At 47.5% G+C, this 17,929-nt stretch overlaps 1 protein-coding gene across 4 annotated transcripts in view; it reads right to left on the minus strand.

Moving 5' to 3' along the window:
- Positions 1-17,929, minus strand: part of ANKFY1 (ankyrin repeat and FYVE domain containing 1) — a 72,455-nt gene that overhangs the window by 22,111 nt on the left and 32,415 nt on the right. For all 4 annotated transcript variants that reach the window (XM_058676680.1, XM_058676679.1, XM_058676677.1 and 1 more), the window contains 6 exons: positions 17,205-17,328; positions 15,509-15,658; positions 13,207-13,372; positions 4,028-4,232; positions 2,174-2,242; positions 1,755-1,954 (listed from right to left, as the gene is read on the minus strand). In XM_058676680.1, the coding sequence (XP_058532663.1) occupies positions 1,755-1,954; positions 2,174-2,242; positions 4,028-4,232; positions 13,207-13,372; positions 15,509-15,658; positions 17,205-17,328 (914 nt within the window). The remainder of the gene's footprint in view (positions 1-1,754; positions 1,955-2,173; positions 2,243-4,027; positions 4,233-13,206; positions 13,373-15,508; positions 15,659-17,204; positions 17,329-17,929) is intronic.

Here is a 17,929-nt window from a genome sequence, read left to right on the forward strand (position 1 = left end):
ACTCCTCTAATGCCCACAGCAGGCACAGCTGAGCTGATCCGTAGCCAGGAGTTTCCTCCCAGTCTCCCATTTAAGTGTAGTGACCAAGGACTTGAGCCATTCTCTGCTGCTTTTCCAGGCCATAAGCAGAGAGTCAGATGGGTAGTAGAGCAGCTGGGACTTGAACCAGCGCCCATATGAGATGCAGGCACTGCAGGTGGAAGCTCGATGTACTATGCAATGGTGTCAGTCCACGGCCTATGATTATTAAACATCACTGTTAAGAACCCATGGACTGGGGCTGTTGCCTCATAGTCCAGCTCATGACAGATAATGTAGTGTCCCAGTTACTCCATTTCCAATCCAGATCCCTGCTTACGGCCTGAAAAGGCAGAGGACGGTGACACAAGTCTATGGGCCTTTGTGTCTATGAAGGTAATTCAGCAGAAGTTCCTAGCTACTGGTTTCAGAACAGCCCAGCTCTTCCCATTGTGGCCATTGAGGAGTGAACCAACAATTGAAAAATCTTTTTTTTTTTTTTTAAAGATTTTTTCATTTTATTACAGCCAGATATACAGAGAGGAGGAGAGACAGAGAGGAAGATCTTCCATCCGATGATTCACTCCCCAAGTGAGCCGCAACGGGCCGGTGCTGCGCCGATCCGAAGCCAGGAACCTGGAACTTCTTCCGGGTCTCCCACACGGGTGCAGTGTCCCAGTGCATTGGGCCGTCCTCCACTGCTTTCCCAGGCCACAAGCAGGGAGCTGGATGGGAAGTGGAGCTGCCGGGATTAGAACCGGTGCCCATGTGGGATCCCGGGGCTTTCAAGGCGAGGACTTTAGCCGCTAGGCCACGCCGCCGGGCCCGAAAAATCTCTTTGTCTCTCCCTCTCGCTCTGTGAATCTGCCTTTCAAGTAAATAACTTTTAAAAAAAGAGAGAGACTCAAGATGCTTATTCAAAATAATTAAAAACTCATTAACATACCGAGTGTCTAAAGTTTTGGTAAAAACATTACACAAGGCTGGTGTGATGGCACAATGGCTAATTCCTCTTGCAAGCACCAAGATCCCATATGGGTGCCAGTTAGTGTCCTGGCAGCTCCATTTCCTGTATGCTCCCTGCTTGTGGTCTAGGAAGGCAGCAGAGAATGGCCCAAAGGCTTGGGACCCTGCAGCCATGTGGGAGACCAGAAAGAAGCTCCTGCATCCTGGCTTTGGATAGGCTCAGCTTCGGCTGTTGCGGCCATTTTGGGAGTGAACCAGCAGATGGAAGAACTTTGTCTCTCCTCTGTATAAATATGTGTTTCCAATAAAAACAAATAAATAACCTGAAAGAAAGAAAGAAAGAAAGAAAGAAAGAAAGAAAGAAAGAAAGAAAGAAAGAAAGAAAGAAAGAAAGAAAGAAAGAAAAAAGTTTTTACAGCAGGGCAGGTACCCAAATTCTGATTTGGCTCTTGGCCACTCCATTTCCAATTCAGCTTCCTTCAGCTGGGGAGGCAACTGAAGATGATGCAAAGTGCAGGACACTGCCATTCAAGTGAGAACCTTGGGTGGGAGTTCTCAGCTCCAGGCTTCAGACAGGCCCAGGGAAGCCCTGGTTGTCACAGCCATCTGGAGAGTGAGCCACCAGGTGGGAGATCTCTTTCTCTGTTTCTCTCTCCTGTCAGCCTGCCTCTCAGATAAAGCTTTAGAAAAAGAGAAAACAAAAATGCACACGAGCATTTCATGGAAGCACCCAATCCCAGCTCATCCCTCAGGGGCCTACGCTGCCTCACCTGTCAGTGCATCGGGTGCATCGGTGTTGCTGCCACGCTGGATGAGCCTGGCGGCAAAGCTGTTCTCATCAAAGGAGGTCCCATTAACCACAGGCACATCCTCAAAGGGGTTCACCGACTGGTCAGAAGACACGGTGATGTACTGCACCGCCAGCCACAGGGCTGTGCTGCCCTCGTGGTCTTTTAGCTCCAGGTCTAACCTGAAATGAAAAGGTAGCATGAATGCACCAGAAATTTTCAGGTACGTTGTGCTGCCAAAATCCTCACTGTTTATTTGCACTTATTAAAACCTACTAACACTAACAACCGTTTAAAAAAGAACACCTTCCCGTCACGACCCCACACTCACATTGCTCCCCCACTCTCCCATCATGACCCCACACTCACATACCCTCCCACTCCCCGGTTGCTCTACTTACTGTTTACACAGCAGCAGCTGATTGAACACCTGCTCGTTCCTGGCCCGGATGGACACGTGTAAAGGAGTCCTGCAGGATGAGAACAAGAGGTGTCAGCGCGGACGGGCCAGGCTTAGGACTGCCCACAGCACAGTGTGAGCAGAATCCCATGTGGAATTACCAGCAAGAAGAAATTATGCATTTCTGCCAGAAATAATTTTCTCAAACAGACCAAACTTTAAATAAGAAAACAGACTTCCTTATATATGACCATTTATTCAGTGGCCAAAAACCACACAAGAAGCAAACAAAGATCATCTAACTCTCCAATTCAATCCTTATCCTTTACTGAATGTCCATATGCTAACTCTTTTAGAAGCAAGCTTTGCCCACCCACCTACCTGCCACTAATTCAGAAATGTTTTTCTTTCCCCAAATTTTCCACTATACTCTAACACACACAGAGTAGCAACTGCTAAGGATTTAGTAAGTAGCAGGTAACTCCTGATCGCTGTTTTTACTCTGCATTCAAGTGCCCTGAAGCAGCTGGCCCTGCAGAGCACAAGACCTTGAAGCAAAGAATCAACTGGGGAAAGCATATGCAACATTTTGGGAAATATGGTAATTTGCACTTGCTTTCAAAGGACCACAAGATCACCTGACCTAATCAAGGACTTTATCCATCACCTTAATACACCTTCCTAATCTTAAACCCAAACTTCACAGAAATCTTTTTTTTTTTTTTAAGATTTATTTACTTTTATTGGAAAGGTGGCTATACAGAGAAGAAGATCTTCCGACCGATGGCTCACTCCCAAAGTGACTGCAACGGCTGGAGCTGAGCCAATATGAAGCCAGGAGCCAGGAGTTTTTTCCAGGTCTCCCACATAGGTGCAGGATCCCAAGGCTTTGGGCCGCCCTCGACTGCATTCCCAGACCACAGGCAGAGAGCTGGATGGGAAGCAGGGCCGCTGGGATATGAACCGGTGCCCATATGGGATCCCAGCACATTCAAGGTGAGGACCTTAACCACTACCCTATCCTGCTGGACCCCAGAAATCTATTTTTTCACAGGGTTCCAAAAACATAAAATACTGAGCTGTGGGTCCCATCTGTAGTTGAGTGAGGTGGCTGAAGTGCTATCCCAAAGACAAGCAATCCTTTTTTAGCTCCTGAACCACAGCAACCCTTAGCTAAAGATTTCTAGGAACGCACGAAAGGAACCAGTTAAGTGCTGAAAAAAAACTTGAAGGGCTGGGCTGTGAACAATCAAAGTAGGAGTACTAGGACAAGTATTTAAACGTCCTAAAAATTAAGATGCCTGGTCCCACATAGGAATACCTTGGTTCAATTCCTAGTCCAGCTGTGTGCCAATACAGACAGACCCTGTAGGTAGCAGTGATGCATCAGGTAACTGGGTCCTTGCCACCCACATGGAAGAATTGGGTAGAGTTCCCAGCTCCTGGCTTTAGCCTGGTCCAGTCTTGGCTGTTGCAAGCACTTGAGGAGTGAAGTGATGGATACAACTGTGTCTCTGAAATAAATATGGGTCAGTGGGCACTTCTTCAAAGCCTCAGAACTCTAACAAATGCTGAAAGCAGGATACCATGGAGGACCTAACTGGATGGTCACTTTGGCTCCGTCTACACAAGGACAACAGAAGCTGCTTACAAATTCAGACTTTACTCACACAGCATGGGAACATTTCCCACAAATGTCTCTGGACTTCACCATGATGCTCACTTGCATTGTAAATCTGTATTTCTCACTTCAATAAGACCAGGTTGCTTTTTGCCAAAAAACTACGAAGTCCCTAAATGCCAATTATGTGTCATGACAAAACAACCTTCTGGGAATGGTACGAAGGGCACTTACCTGCCTCTGCTGTCCTGCATATTGGGGTTGGCACCAGCCTGGAGCAGAGCCTCAGCAATCTGTGCCATCTCAGACATCACATCTGTTGAGTGTTTCTTCGAAGTGTACGAAGCCACAAGGTGCAGTGGTGTCTCCTGGGCACCCAACGTGGCAGCATTGACACGGGCCCCGTTCTTAATAAGGAAGGTGGCAGCAAAGAGATCGCCTTGAAGAGAAACAATGGAAGAAAGGGTGGCAAAAGTGTGACAACACTCAGGGTGAGTTGCTCTCACAGGGCTTCCTCAGAAGGCGGCAGACAAGAATCACAAACCTGGGGCAACTAGGTGTGTTGGAAGAAACCTCGAAGGACACCTGAAGGTACAACTTCTCACCAAGATCACAGAACTGCACGCTTCAGTTAATTAAAGCCTTGTGTTTGGGGTAGCTGTCTGACATAGCAGTTGAGAGTACCTGGGTCTTTTGAGTCCTGGCTCTGCTACCAATTCCAGCTTCATCTGTAATGAACACCCTGGGATGCACAAGTGATGGCTCGTGTAATTGGGTTCCTGGTACCTACAAAAGGGACCTGCACTGCATTCCTGCCTCCTGCCTCTGGCCTTGGTCTAGTACTGGCTATTACAGGCACCTGGAAAGTGAGACGGCGAATGGGAGCCCTCTCTCCCACTCTTTCAGATGCTCTCATACACACACACATACATATATACATTAAAAAAAAAAAAACAAAAAAGATAAGATCTTATGAGCCAGCACGTTGGTGCAGTGGGTTAAGTCACTATCTACAATACCGGCAACCCACATGAGTATCAGTTCAGGTTTCAGCTGCTCCACTTTCAAATCGACTCCCTGCTGGACGCACCTAAAAAACAGCCGAAGACAGTTCGAGTACTTGTGTCCCTGCCACCCACCTGGGAGACCGGGATGGGATTCCAGGCTCCTGGCTGGCCCAGTTCCAGCCATAGCAGCCATTTGGGCAGTGATCCAGGAGATGGAACGTCTTTTTCTCTTTCTAGTATCAATGTCTTAGAAAAAAGCAAACAAATTTTTTTTTTTTGGGGGGGGCGGGCAGTGGGGGGTAAAAGCTGTAAAAAACCAGCTAAAGTGGTTACCTAGAGGATGACAGGGATAGACCAATTCAACTGACTGCAACATTATGGAGTAAAGGTCAATCCTCATTGAATTTAGTTCCACTCATAACTTAAAACAGGCAAAAATACTAGAAATTTAGAAGTTCTTATCCCCCAAACACAAGACGATCTCCCCAAGTCTGATCTGCAGGTACCAGGACAGCTGAGTGTAGTTTTGAGATTTGCTGGTGCTCATGAGTGGGATGCCAGGTTGCTGAAAGTGCCTCAGGACTTACTCCACGGGAGGATCAGGGAGTGGGAGCTTAGCCTGGAGGTGAAGATGTCCTTGCTTCATACCAGAATGCGTGACTCTGATTTCCCTACTACTGCTGCCTGCCAATACAGACACTAGGAGACAGTCCTGGGGACTTTCAACATCTGGGTTCCAGCCATCCACATGGGACACCTTGTCTGATCCTGGCCCAAGCTGCAGCATGTAAGGATCAATCAGTGGATGAAAGCTCTCTCCACGTATCTGTCTCTCATTTGACCATTTAAAATCATACGAAAAGCAGACAACACTGTTGCTTCCTTAGTTGATCTGCTTTTGTTCTGGTGTCAGTACACTTGGCTCTGTTTCTGTTACCATGGTACACACAGATGCCTTTGAATTGCAACTGCTAGAGGACAATTTTCTGTGTTAGCAGTGTCTAAGCTTTTTTGTATCTTGCAAAACCCACCCACCTACCCTTCCTCGCTTCCTTCCTACCTTCCTTCCTTTCTTTTAATTGAAAATGTAGATATATGCAGCAAGAAAGACAAAGAGAAACAACTTCCATCTGTTGGTTCACTCCCCAAGAAACCAACACAGCTGGAGCTGAGCCAATCCGAAGCCAGGAGCCAGAAGATTCTTCCGGGTCTGCCACATGGGTACTGACCATTCTTGATCACCTTTCTAGGCCACCAACAGAGAGCCAGATGGGAAGTGGAGCAGCCGGGACACGAACCGGCGCCCATTTAGGATCCCAGCAGATTTAGCCACTGGGCTATTGTCCTGGGCCACAATATCATTCCATATTCTTCAACTATGCTTCCAAAATCTGAGCATTCAAATGGGCCTGAAGACTGTCATGAGTACTGAGACCCTGAAGTCTATACTCTACCTTCCTACGCTCATTTGTCATAGGAATGCTGCAGTTTGCATCTGGTGCCCAGAGGATATGGAATTTCAGAGTCAATTAGTTCTCCACACTACATGTCTGCTCTTCTGCTCTGTGCTTTTTCCCAGATGATCTTTTAAAAATTTTTTCTTTCAACTTATTTATGGGGGAATGGAGTGACAGACAGCAACTGAGTGTGCCAGCCTGCTTCCATCTGCTGATTCATACCCACAAGCTGACAACATCCAGGGCCAGGCCAGGAACAGAGCCAGGAGCAAGCAACGCAGTTCAGGTCTCCCCCTTAGTAGCAGGAACTCAACAGCTTGAGCGAATCACTGCTATCTCCTGAGGTCTGCTTTGGCAGGAATGGGGCGCCAGGAGACCACATGGAGCATCGGCCTAAGCACGTCAACGCAGGATGCAGAAGTGGTGAGGCTCAAGTTCCACATCCACGAGGAGGACCACCTTGATGGAGAGTAGGAATTCTGGCTGGTATGAGGATCTGAGTCCAGATCGCAATCTAAATTTCAAATATTAAAGACTTTCACTCATAAAAAGCTTCAAGTTCAGGCTGACACTGTGTGCTATGGTGAACTCTTTGCTAAGCCTGTCTGTGGACCTGGCATCTTAGATAGGTGCCTACTGGAGTCTTTCCTTTTCTCTGCAAGTATGCCTTTCCAATAAAAATAAATAAATCTTTAAAAAAACGATTTATTTTTATTGGAAAGGCAGATTTGCAGAGAGGAGAAACAGAAAGATCCTCCATCTGCTGGTTCACTCTCCAAGTGGCCACAACGGCAGGAGCTAAGCCAGTCCAAAGCCAGGAGTTTCTTCCAGGTCTACCATACAGGGAGTGCAGGGTCCCAAGGCTTTGGGCTGTATTCTACTGCTCTCTCAGGCCATAAGCAGGGAGCTGGAAGGTAAGTGGAGCAGCCAAGACATGAAACGGCACCCACGTGAGATCCCGGTGCATCCAAGGCAAGGACTTTAGCCACTAGGCTTATCACTCCGATCCCTAAATAAAAATAAATCTTAAACAAAAACTTTCAAGTAAGGTTACAAGTAAAATTTAAGTATTGTCCAATTTAATCGGTCAGGCAGCTCAACAGACTAATAGCTTAAGTCAAAGTATAAAAAGTGGGTTTAGATCTGTGTTTCTGCACTTCTTTGGAAGAGGAGGTAAGGGCCAGCAGTGCATCCACCCACCAGCAGGGGACCACAGAGCTCAGGACACTGCTGACACTGCTGCTCCCTGTACCGACAACCCAGCAAGGGAGAAGCGACTCCCACTTCTCACTGCAGAGAGGACAAAGCAGACAGGTGTCCAGTGACTGTTCAAGGCCAGAGTGTACCAGGTGAGCCAACACTCACATCCTGACACATCCAAGCTGCAAAGCCAGTGCTCTGTCCACCCTGCAATGCCACTCTAAAGTCAGCAACCAGACCCTGCCTGGTAGCCTAGTGGGTAAAGTTCTCGCCTTGCTGGTTCATAACCTGGCGGCCCTACTTCCCATCCAGCTCCCTGCTTGTGGCCTGGAAAAGCAGTGCAGGATGGTCCAAAGCCTTGGGACCCTGTACCCACATGGGAGACCCATAAGAAGCTCCTGCTCTCAGCTTTGGACTAGCCCAATTTTGGCCATCGCACCCACTTGGGGAGTGAACCAGCAAATGGAAAATCTTCCTGTCTCTCCTTTTCTTTGCAAGTCTGACTTTCCAGTAAAAATAAATAAATCTTTAAATGAATAATAAAGTCAGCAACCATCAAATCACTGTGCCGACACATTAATCCACAGGTCTGCAAGCAGTCGATACATACAGAGCAGAAAATCATGTCATCTGAAAGGCAGCACAAAAATTGTATCATCAATTCTTGGCAAATTCTTGTAACTAAGCAATCATCAAAATATTTAATAATGCATCAAAGATGTTTTTGCATCAACCATAAGAATTTAACTCTAAGAGGAAAGAAACATAATCTCAAGACTGTTTTTTTTTTAGTAACAAGTGTATCTGTTTCCAAAACAAACATCTCAGACAATAACCAGAGTAGGAAAGAGCAATCCCTTTGCGGTGGAAACCCTGCCCACTCACGGCCTCCCCAGCTCGCGGCGGATGGCCCTGGAGAGCGCAGAGCAGTACTGGGGAACATGTACTGCTCTGAACAGTGGTATACTCTGAGGATTTCCGACCCCATCATGAGCAAAATTTTCCTCTCCTGCAGCCAGCAAGCACAACCCTCTCAACACATGCCTAGGATGCCTGCATTAGAACCTGTGCCCATAAAGGGCAAAGCCACAGCTACAACAGAGCCACTTCTCGAAGCAACTGCATTCCACTGACGACCTGTGAATCCAACAGTGCAGCAGAAGCACAGCAGGATAACTCTGCATCATCAGAAAGGGAGAATAACACAGGCTGAAGATGTGCTCAAATAGGGCATGGGATTGTGCTGGCCACATGGAAATGAAACAGTGGCCAAGGCCAAGTACTCCAGTCAGAGCGACTCTCCTCCTACTAAATGAAGTCTTGGAGTTTGTGATGGAGGCTTTCATTTTACTCTGGAACTCTACAGCTCTAAATTTTCACTGACAAAAACGAGGCAGGGGGAGTGATGTAGAAGAGCCAGCTACCCATCACTTGCAAGACCACCATCCCATGCCAGAGTGCTGGTCCGAGTGTTGGCTGCTCCCACATAATGTGCTGGGAAGGTATCAGGTCATGGCTCAAGAGCTTCAGCCTCTGTCACCCAGGTGGGAGATCTGTATGGGGTTTGGGCTCTGAGCTTCAACTTGGACAAGCTTACAGTGTGGTTTTTGGGAGTGAATCAGCAGATGGGAGTTCTCTCTCTCTCCTTCTTTCGGTCTCTCCCTTTCAAATAAATATATCAAAATATTTTCAATGAGAGGTGGGCATCTGACACACGGCCATGAGGGATTCAGATGCACACTTGGAACACCCATGTGGAAAACCCAAGTTCTAGTTCTGGCTCAGCTTCTGATGTCAGTTTCCTGCTAATGTACACCCAGGCAGGCAGCGGGTGACGGTTCAAGCAGTTAAGGTCCCTGCTACCCAATTGCAAGATGCATGATTTAATTCCCAGCTCCAGATTTTGGCCTGGCCATTACCTGTTATTACGTCATTTGGGGAGTGAATCACTGGATGTGAGATCTTTTTTTCACTCCGCATTTCAAAAACAAAAAAGGTGACCAGTGTGGTGGCACAACAGGCTAACCCTCTGCCTGCTAGCATCTGCATCCCATGGGGTGCTGGTTGTAGTGCCAATTACTCCACTTCTAATCTAGATCCCTGCTTATGGCAAAAACAATAAAATAAATCTTTAAAAAATATATATATTTAGGGGGTTCGGGCTTTGGGTTTGGGGGCAAGTGCCGCTCCTCACAGTGTGGAGGCTGTGGGGGGTGCCCCTGCCGGGTCGGACCCAATGCTGGGGGCTCACGCCAAAGACACTGCCACAAGGCAGTGAACGAGTCCTCGGCCTCCCCCAGGGCAGCCAGTGCACCATGTGGTGCCAGGCTTTGCCTGCTGGCCGCATGGTGGCAAACTCTGGGGTTTTTAAAGATATGTTTGCTTCCTGGGGACACCCATGACTAAGTCCAATTTTAGTGTAGGTGAGTAGTGAATCTTGGCTGATTCCCAGTGACAGGGTCATGGAAGTTTTAGGCAGGCGTGGGGACTGAGACCTGGTGGTTTGGAAGGAAGTACTCAGGAGACAATTACAGTTAGTCAGATACACCAACCCAATTCGGAACACAGAAATGGCCTGTTTGCCTAGAACATCACTGATCGTCACACACCAGCCCACACCAATGCTTTAGATGGGGGCCTCTTTGGCAGTGATGGATAACCATTACCCAACTGTTTGGTGCAGTGGTGGAGTGGTCACATTTGGCAGGGTCAAGACTCTATCCAGCACGCGAGAGAACTTGGTCTGGGGGTAGACTCTATGGGTTGTGTGGGCCCAACCCTGTGGAAATACAAGTCCCCCTGGTTAGCTCGCAAGCTGGGGTTGGGATGGACTAAGCTAGGTGTGACCATGCCACCTGCCATCACACACGGGTGCAGGAACCCAAAACAGTCAGCGCAGGTCAAGGCAGCAGCACCTGAAAGTGCATCCTTTAACAGGATGTGGGGTGGGCCGTGCTGCCACTGGAGGGGGACAGAATGGGCAGGGCTGAACAAACCTTAACTCACAAGAAACAACAGAAATCAGGTTGGAGCACAGGTCATGCCAAGTAGGTCCTTGCACCTACTGATCTGCGTAAGACAGGGAAGCTAAGCCACAGCATCTAAGCGGACAGGACAAGACAGGGGCTCTACCAAGTTGAATCAGAGCAACCACTGGTTTTCACGAGATCTAAGGCTGGGAATAGGCCCGGTAGGGCAGCTAAGGGGATACTCTAGCTAGGTTGAGTTTCCCACCAATGAGCACATGGGCTGTAAATGGGGCTGCGTTCCGATCAGAATATGAGTGTAATCCCACTTGGCACAAGTGTGGACTGGGAATGGAAGCACCAAGCCGGGCCAGACTCCAACACCATCTGGTGCTCTGCAGGACCAGGGGAAATGTATGACAGACTAGGCTAGGTCTCCGCCCTTACTGAACCATGTGTAAGCTGTATGGGGGTATGGAAGAGCCATGGCTGGGTTGAAACATCCAACAATAAGAACCAGATTGGGCTGAAGAACAGTCAGGAAACACCACTGTTCCTGCTAGGACAGGAGGTGAACTGAGTAGGGTTGGCTCAAGAACCCCCTGGCAAGCGCAAAACCTGGCACTGGGAGAGTTTCTGATGGAGGAGTCTGGGCAACTCCTCTGGCAGGACACAGTCCCTGCAGGTAAGTGCAAGAAGCACAATAGGAAACAGCCCAGAACAGGCTATGGAAATTATCCCACTGGTATACACATGCCATGGATTGGGGGCAGACCAGGCTGAACCTGTTCACATCACCCGCTGGTGAGTGCGAGCGCCAGAACAGAGTGTGGGTCGAGCCAGGTTCGGTTGCGACACATACTAGTACACAATAAGGAATGCCAAGGTGAGATGAGCCATACCAGATGTGGTTGCAGCGCCCAAACAGCACATGTGATAATCAGGGGGAGGAGGCAAAGCTGACAGGGGAATGTGGGCTCCCCTACTGGACAACTACTTCCATTGGAAAGCGTGAGTCGGGATGGGGGCAGATCAGAATAGGCAGGGCTGTTACACCTGTGGGCCTCATGTGGGCTAGATAAGGGAAGGGCCACGGTGGGCTGACTGTTCCGACTGGTGCAAGCAAAAACTAGAGTGGGTGAGGGTTGGTTGGGCTAGCTGTAGTACTAGCTGGCAGAGGCTGGCACTTGGAGCTAATTCTGTCAAGTCAAATGCCAGAACTACCTGCAGAGTGCATAATCTGGGAGTGAGTGTGGCCTAGAAGGGAAATAGTGGGCACCTCCTTGGGGGCTACCACTCTCACTGGACAGCACGAACACCAGGACAGGGGCAGGGGTGGCTATACAGAAGGGCACCTGCCAGTAGGTGTGTGGGCTGGATAGTAGGTTGGTTGGGTTGAGCTGGGCTTCAATGCCCATCGACACATGCGAGAGCTAAACAGGATGTGGGACAGACTTGACAAGCCTGCGGAGCGTACTGGCAAGCATGGGAACCAGGGTAGGGGGTAGAACTGGTGGGGGTTATGGGGAATTGCCCCAACCAGGCTGCAGCTCCAACTGATTTGCGTGAGGACCGAGTATGAAGTGGGCAGGATCGAACTGGACTACAATACCCGTCGGTTCAGGAGGAAGACAGGGCTGGAAACAGAACGAACCCAGCAATCCCAACGACCAGCATGAGCATAAGCTGATGGGTGTGACGGACGGTGTCGGACTCTGTACTAGCAAATTCGCGCAAGAATCAGGCCTGGGAGCATCTCAGATGAAGTTTCTTTGGAGATCCCTCCAACTGAACTACTGATCTCAGAACCCCAGCCATGAAGAGACTGTTAGCCAATGGATTCTGAATAGGGTTCATTGCGATTGGAACTGAGAGACTGGCAGCAATCCAGAACTGATGAACTATCAAAACTGTATGAGCAGGGCCCTCAGAGCGCGCCTCCCGTTGGGGATCTGGGATGGGTGGGAGGCTGGGTGGGGCTTTTCCCTTTGTTTTTTTCCCTGACCCCAGATACAGGGTAAAATGATATTGATGTGGAAACAATGGTATTACCCACTTTCACCCTGTAGCCCTTGACACTTTGTTCCCTAATCAACTAAGTAAGATTATTAAAAAATAATTAAAAAAAAAAAAAAAGAGCTCTCTTTCTCTGCTTCTCCTGTCCTCTCTATCACTGCCTTTCAAATCAAGCATTAAAATAATTAACCAAAAACAACTTCTCCTCCATGTGCCAGGCTTTTGAGATTTATTTTCACTGGAAAGTCAGATATACAGAGAAGACAGAGACAGGAAGACCCTTCATTCGCTGACTCACCCTCCCCAAGTAGCCACAGCTGAGCTGATCTGAAGCCAGGAGTCTGAAGCCTCCTCCAGGACCCCCACACGAGTACAGGGTCCCAAGACTAGTCCGTCCTGAACTGCTTTCCCAGGCCACAAGCAGGGAGCTGGGCGAGAAGTGGGGCCATCGGGACCAGAACCAGCACCCACATGGGATCCTGGCACATGCAAAGCAAGGACTTCAGCTGCTTGGCTATTGCGCCCGATCCATGCCATGCTTCTGGAGTCCCTGCTGCCACCATGAAGAGCCAATGTAACAAGGCATGGACAACAGCGTTTCAATCCCTCCTTTGACCAGGTGATCTCAAATTCTAAATCATGTAGCCTAAAAAGACAGACATAGAAAGTACACAAGAACTTTCAGGGACACAGGGAGTATCTAAAATCAATTGGGTAAAAATCCCATTACTTGAAAAGAAAACAACATAAAATCCATGTCTTCCTACCTCTTTGGATTCCTTTATGTAACAAGCTCCAGCCATTCTTGTCTACCATGTCCACATCAGCTTTATGGCTAACCAGCGTCGAGGCAATACTCTCCAGGCGCCGTGAAAGGGCCAGATCTAACGCCAGGTCTCCATTGTGATCTGCTTCGTTCAGCTTCTCAGGGAGCTGTGCAGAGAAGTTTCTCCATCAGCAGCCAGCCAGTGAAGAAGACAACCTACTTTCATTTCTCCCACCGTGATCCATGCATGAATGCCAATACATGCTACATGTCAAGTTTTTAGTGCTATGACATTTATTACTCCTCAAATTCAACTTCATTCATAAATTTTTAAGCCTCCTCAGAACACAGAATGAATGGACAGAACAAAACAGACATAAGCAATGCAAAACACAACATAAGAACCACAGGAGAAACGGAGACAGACTGCCGTCAGACACCATTGCCCAGGCAGAGGGTCAGAGAACTTCATGGCAACCGGCCAATGTTTTCGTGAGATGCTGAGGCTTAACCATCTAACTCCTTCCAGCAGCGGAATGTCTCCCCACATCCAGAAGTAAGGACCCAACATACTTCAATCCCATCTGTCAAGAGCAACCACATTTCCTTTAAGACAGTATGACAGGCTGAATAGCAGCCCACAGAGATGTCCAGGTTAGAAACGCCAGAACCTATGACGATGTCACCTTACAGAGCAAAATGCACTTTGCAGATGTGATTAAGGTCAAGCACCCTGAGATGGGAAGAGGTTCCTGGATTACTCAGGAGGGATCAATCTATCTGCGAAGGGAAGAGGCAGGAGTTAACTCACAGTGCGGTGAGGTGAGCCGCTGCTTGGGATGGCTGTTTACATCTCATACCAGAGTGCTGGTTCAAGTCCCTGCTCCTTGGCTTCTGGTTCAACATCCCGCTAAAAGCATGTCAGGTGGCAGCAAGTGACAGCTCAAGTCCCTGGGCTCCTACCCACACAGATGACCCAGATGGAGCTCTGGGCGCCTGGCTTTGACCTGGCCCAATCCTGTTTCTGTCATTATAAGATAAAGAAACTAAAAGCTGCAGAAAGATGTAGATGAGGGGGAAAAAAAAACTGAACAATGGAAGCTTAAAGTAGGAAATGGAGACATGACATATCTGACCTGCCACTGCCAGCTCTGAAGAGGAAGGCAGGGGGCCATAAGCCAAGGAAATGTAGTGGTATCTGAAGCTAGGAACTGCTCTCAGCTGACAGTCTAGGGGAGATGGGGATCTTGGTTCCATTACTGCAAGAAACTGAATTCTGCCAACAATCCCAACTAGCAGGGTAGAGCTGCCGACTTCCTGATTTCAGTCCTGTGGCACCTGTACTGAATTTATACCTATAAAACTGACAGAAAATATATTTCTGGTTTTTTGTTGTTTTGTTTTGTTCGTTTTTTTAGCCACTAAGTTTGTGGTAATCTTATGCAACAGGACATTAAAACTAAGAGATTTTAGAACCTGCAAGTTAAGTTTTAACAGTTTCCTAAAAGTGCGAAGGGGCTCATGTTATGATGCAGTATGTTGAACTGCTGTTTGAGTCACTGGCACCCCCATACAGATGCACTGGTTCAAGTCCCTGCTATTCTACTTTCAATCCAGCTCCCTGCTGATACACCTGGCAAAGTACTTGGGCCTCTGTTATCCATGGAGGAAACCAACATGGTGTTTGAGGCTCTGGGCTTCCACCTGGCCCAGCCTCAGCTATTGCGGACACTTAGGGAGTGAAAAACAAGTTGAAAGATCTCCTTATCTCACTTGCTTTGTCAGAATGCCTTTCAAATAAACATTTAAAAATAATAAAACCTTAAAAATTAAAATTTAGAAGTGGTTCTGGAATTGGGCAATGCATTGAGGCTGGAAAAATTCTGAGAACTGATTTTACAAAAAAGGCCAGCTTGCCTTGTAGAACTGGCAGTAGAAGCATGCACATTGGACTGTAGCAGAGGGAGCTCCTAAGGAAGTAAGGAGCATCACACACTGCACAGCTTTGGGAAAGGAATGAAAAACGGAAAAAGCATAGGCGGCTAGCGGCTAGATCCCACACGGGTGCGGGTTTATATCCTGGCCGCAGGATGGCCCAAGTCCTTGGGATCCTGCACCTGCATGGGATCCAGAAGAAGCTCCTGTCTCCTGGCTTCAGTTCAGCTCAGCAATGGCTGTTGCGGCCACTTGGGCAGTGAACCAGCAGAGAGGAGATCTTTCTCTGTTTCTCCTTCTCTGTGATATTCCAATAAAAATAAATCCTTTAAAAGAAAAAACCAAAAACAAAGGAGCAGCTACAATACCTGTGAGTCCATCTCAATGAGATAAAGGAAGACCACATCTTCTCTCTCCACCTTGATCGCTTTATGTAACGGGTACTCAGTCTTGGATTTGATCATTTTGTATAACAGTTGTGCACTCATACTACTGAAGTCCTCCTTTCCTAAGTCATCCTAAGGATTAAAACAGATAGAACGTATTACTAACAACACCAGTCATCTATGCAACCCTCAGAACGTGTCGGGCTCTAAGGTTGGCACCATGACACAGGTTAAGCCACTGATAACGATGCTGTCATCTGATGAGAGCCAGTTGGAGTCCCAGCTGCTCCATTTCGGATCCAGCTCTCTGTTAATGTGCCCTGGAAGGCAGTAGCAAATGGCTCAAGTGCTTGGGCTTCTACACCCACATGGAAGACCAGAATGGTGTACCCGGCTGCTGGTTGTAGCCTGGTTAAGCCCAGGCTGTTCTGAGTGACAGTTTGCCTTTGGAATAAACACATAAATTGTAAAAAGGAAGAAAAGAGTCAGTTCCTAAATAATGATTTAATATTTCCCATCTCCTTCCATTCTCACAAAAACCCTATCAGGTAGGTAATCTTACTATTCCTATTAACAAATGAGAAAGTGGTTAAATGACTTGGCAAAGATTCAGACAGGGAATGAATAGCCAAACTGTGACCTGAAACTTATAGGTCTCCCTCCTGCGCCTGCGTCTGTCCCACAGCAACACTGTGGCATTCGGAGACAGCACAGTATGAGCAAAGCTGTAAGTGCAAGTAGAAGCGAGCTCAAGGCAGCAGGTCTGTGCAGACTCCTTTCTCCAAACCAACCTAGACAGCTACACCTGAGAAGAGGCAGAAAGGTAAAGTACCAGAAGCACTACTGTTCTCATTTTGATTCCTTAAAATCCAGTTCTCACAGACTTTAATCTGAAATTCTGAGCCTCTTCACAATGTACCAGTTCACACAATCTAGTTTACAAAAATCTAGCCCTAGCATTTAGAAAATGCAAGAACAAATGAAAGGAGGCCAGTGCTCTGGCCCAACAGTCTAACCCTAGGGCCAGCAACCCATATGGGTTCCAGTTTATATCCCAACTGCTCCACTTCCCATCCAGCTTCCTGCTTGTGGTCTGGGAAAGCAGTAGAGGACAGCCCAAAGCCTTGGGATCCTGCAGCAGCATGGGAGACCTAAAGAAGCTCCTGGCTTCAGATTGGCTCAGCTCAGATCTGGCCATTGCAGCCACTTTTGGGCAGTGAACCAGAAGATATAAAATCTTTCTCTCTGTAAATCTGCCTTTCAAGTAAAAAAAAAAAAAAGTAATAATTTAAATCTTAAAAAAAAAAAAGAAAAATGAAAGAAATGTAAAGACAATTCATTAAAATTCAAACTATCTAAGGAATTTGATACATTAGATTTAATAACACCCTCTACCTGGTTTAGAGGGCAAAGGAGAGCTCGGAGCTGTGGCCTCCACATGAGGGTGATGAGGGCGGTGGCCCTGCCAGCCCCGACCGAACCCAGACCTGAACTATCTCCTGCCCCTCCATGCTGCAAGCACAGGAGCAGCAGGCTCTCAGTGTTGAGACAACTTTCAGAGGTCACGAAACCCAAGTGTTTATCCTTCAAGTGCAGAACCAGGACACTAGAAGCCAAAGAGGCTGCTCGCCAGGCAGCAGGTCCAGCTCCAGGCTCCCCTCTGTCTATACTCACTCACCCAGTGACTGGCAATGATTTCTGCACAATAGTTCATCAGGGTGCTGGCATTCAGTTCTTCCGCAGTCTGATAGAAGCAGATGCAATTCCTCACGTTCACCAGAGACATAACACCCTTCTCACACCTGTAAGGGAAAATCAGGAAGGATCAGTATTATCAGGGAAAACCTATTTACAAGTGAGCAAACTGTAGCAACAATCTGCATGCTAGCTGGCTCTAAGGCCTAAGACTGGATGAGGTCATTGTGAGTAAATTATGGCTGGTCTCCCATAGTCTATAAGTACCATAATTCATTCCACGATTATATTGGTCAGTTCTGGTCAGATTCAAAACAATCTGTAAACAATCATGCTAAGCATGATATCTCAACTGCCTTCAGCGGAATCATAGGAAACTCGCTGGTCACATATAAAGGCGAGTATAAAAATTTCACACACCGGGGTCAACTCTAGCCCTCTGATAGTAAACTGTGTGGGACACAGCTGCAGTCTGCCTCCACCACTCTATATGCAAACAAGAGTGTCCGGTGAGGTTACATGCCTGACAAATTAATGTCTCCACAGTAGTCTTCCCAAAAGATGAATTTACATAGTAGATTTTACTGTATGTAATTCAATAAATCTAAATTTTAAAAACCTACTCAAAATGTCTACTATATACATAAGAATCAAACTAAGAGAAAACAACGGCCAATGGGCAGAGCCGAGTAATAACAAGATTATTTT

The sequence above is a fragment of the Ochotona princeps genome, chromosome 17 (assembly GCF_030435755.1).
Source record: "Ochotona princeps isolate mOchPri1 chromosome 17, mOchPri1.hap1, whole genome shotgun sequence".
In the NCBI taxonomy this organism is placed as follows: domain Eukaryota; kingdom Metazoa; phylum Chordata; class Mammalia; order Lagomorpha; family Ochotonidae; genus Ochotona; species Ochotona princeps.